The 3,010-nt window shown below is 37.2% G+C and overlaps 1 protein-coding gene across 1 annotated transcript in view; it reads right to left on the bottom strand.

Moving 5' to 3' along the window:
• dnah3 (dynein axonemal heavy chain 3) overlaps positions 1–3,010 on the bottom strand; it is a 49,273-nt gene that overhangs the window by 40,958 nt on the left and 5,305 nt on the right. Inside the window, exon 7 of the mRNA XM_016569476.1 lies at positions 1,677–1,872. Within this exon, the coding sequence (XP_016424962.1) occupies positions 1,677–1,872 (196 nt within the window). The remainder of the gene's footprint in view (positions 1–1,676; positions 1,873–3,010) is intronic.

Raw genomic sequence — 3,010 nt, 5'->3', positions numbered from 1 at the left:
GGAGAATATACCTGTGAAATGTAAGTTATGCATTCAGGAAGACAGCACATCTCAAACACATTAAACAGCGCGAGTAGCCTGTGTCTCTGTCAGCGGCACACGCAGCCTTTCTGTCAGAGCATATGACGGCCGAGCCACTTAAACTAATATGCGAAACGAAACTAGAAACTATGTCTTACCAGTTTTTAAAGGCCTTAATATGAAGCTTGTCACATGTTTAGAACAAACTGGATTATGCACTTTCTCCACAGCAGCTCAGTCATTGTCCTCTGCTATATTTTTCTGATGCGCTCGTATCAAACTACAGTATATTAATATAAACGGTATTGCCTCATATCGTATCGCTTATAAAGAATATATCGATATATCGTACAAACTCGATATGCCGCCCAGCCCTATTTGTGGAGCACTGGCTGTTGTCAGACAAAAATCTCACTGGGTTATTACAATCAATGGCAAAATGAATGTTTGGAAATGTAAACAGATATTTCCTACTGACACACTACAGCAAAAGATAGAAATAACTGACTAAAAAACATTTTTTTAACTGGTGAAAATACTAGTGTTCTAATAATTTTGGCCACCACTGTAGAGATGCCAACCTGCTCATCCAGAGATCCTGTACATGGAGCATCATAGGGTTGACGGTGCAGAGGTTCTCCGTCTGCCAGCTGTGAGCCTCTCTGTAGCTCTCGGACCAGGGAACTGGTGCACGAATGACACGGGACGGGAACGGCCGGGGGACAGCAGAGACTGACAGACGCTCTCGCTCCGCTGGATCTAGCAGGATATAATCAACTACAAAAAGAAAGTGATTATTGGCTTATTTAAAAAGCGACATACAAGTGAGGAAGTGATTCAGGCTAAAAAGACAGTAACTTGAATTAGATTAATTATTTGTTTTTTCACAAAAAGTCAACAAATTGGGAAGGTTGTTTTAGGTATAGTTTAAAGTTTCTTAGTATATTTTCATAGCACAATAAAAGACCATCTAAAAATATGTATAGTGGCAGAGTCTTAACTTTGATAAAGAATATCTCTTTGGTTTTGAGACTTTAGTCTTTGCAACTTCAGGGATCTTATCTAAGCACAATCAGCTTGTAACACTCCAAAGAGAAAGGAAAACTTGAAATCGCATCATATGACCCCTTTAAACAGCGCAAGTAGCGTCTCTGCCAGCCCCACACGCAGCCTTTTTGTCAGAACATATGACAGGCTGAGCCACGTAAACTATAAACTATACTATGTCTTACCAGTTTTTAAAGGCCTTAATATGAAGCTTGTCACATGTTTAGAACAAACTGGATTATGCACTTTCTCCACAGCAGCTCAGTCATTGTCCTCTGCTATATTTTTCTGATGCGCTCGTATCAAACTACAGTATATTAATATAAACGGTATTGCCTCATATCGTATCGCTTATAAAGAATATATCGATATATCGTACAAACTCGATATGCCGCCCAGCCCTATTTGTGGAGCACTGGCTGTTGTCAGACAAAAATCTCACTGGGTTATTACAATCAATGGCAAAATGAATGTTTGGAAATGTAAACAGATATTTCCTACTGACACACTACAGCAAAAGATAGAAATAACTGACTAAAAAACATTTTTTTAACTGGTGAAAATACTAGTGTTCTAATAATTTTGGCCACCACTGTAGAGATGCCAACCTGCTCATCCAGAGATCCTGTACATGGAGCATCATAGGGTTGACGGTGCAGAGGTTCTCCGTCTGCCAGCTGTGAGCCTCTCTGTAGCTCTCGGACCAGGGAACTGGTGCACGAATGACACGGGACGGGAACGGCCGGGGGACAGCAGAGACTGACAGACGCTCTCGCTCCGCTGGATCTAGCAGGATATAATCAACTACAAAAAGAAAGTGATTATTGGCTTATTTAAAAAGCGACATACAAGTGAGGAAGTGATTCAGGCTAAAAAGACAGTAACTTGAATTAGATTAATTATTTGTTTTTTCACAAAAAGTCAACAAATTGGGAAGGTTGTTTTAGGTATAGTTTAAAGTTTCTTAGTATATTTTCATAGCACAATAAAAGACCATCTAAAAATATGTATATTAGTGCTGTCAAACGATTAATCGCGATTAATCGCATCCAAAATAACAGTTTTTGTTTACATACTATATATGTGTGTATTGTAACAATTGAGGCGTCGTGACAACGAAGTGGGGATCCAATAGCAGGCTTTATTAAAAAGAGCGTAGTCAGGACAGGCAGGGTCAGATACCAGCAAACAATAACATCCAAGGCACAGACAAAAGAGTAATCCAACAAGACAGGCAATGATCAGGGCAGGCAGCAGTCAATCAAAAACAAGGTAACAGTCCAAGGAACAAAACACAAGAAAGGCAAAACTTAAAAAAAATTTACCCTTAAGCCACGTTCACACCAAGAACGATAACTATTAAGATAGCTATAAAGATAACGATATTAGCGTCCACACCAGCGAACGATATCGTCTGTTTATTCTAAGCGCACATGAGTCTGCCGCTTTAAATTCTTGAGCTCGTTACAGCAGGATGGATTCTGATTGGCTGTCAGTGTTTTAACGTTCATCAGCTGGAAAAAAAATAGTTTTGAAAGTGATCACAACGATATCGTTCCTCTTTATCATTATCGTTATAGTTGTGGTGTGAACTATGCTATTCTTTAATATTGAGAACGATTTTTAGAACTATATCTTTATCGTTATCTTTATAGTTATCGTGCTCGGTGTGAACGGGCCTTTATGACTGGTTTTGTGGTCCAGGGTCACATATATAAATACAAACACATGCATGTATATATTTAAGAAAAATATGTTATGTTTATATATTAAATATATTTATATATAATATAATATATAAGAATATAAATATATAAATGTTTTAATTAATAAATATATATTATATATAATAAATATATAACTTTATATATACATAATAAATATACACAGTACACATACATATATTATGTAAACAAAAACTTTTATTTTGGATGCGATTAAT

The sequence above is a fragment of the Sinocyclocheilus rhinocerous genome, unplaced genomic scaffold (genome assembly GCF_001515625.1).
Source record: "Sinocyclocheilus rhinocerous isolate Xijiao unplaced genomic scaffold, SAMN03320098_v1.1 scaffold2116, whole genome shotgun sequence".
NCBI lineage: Eukaryota > Metazoa > Chordata > Actinopteri > Cypriniformes > Cyprinidae > Sinocyclocheilus > Sinocyclocheilus rhinocerous.
This window is presented reverse-complemented; position numbering and strand designations above follow the sequence as displayed.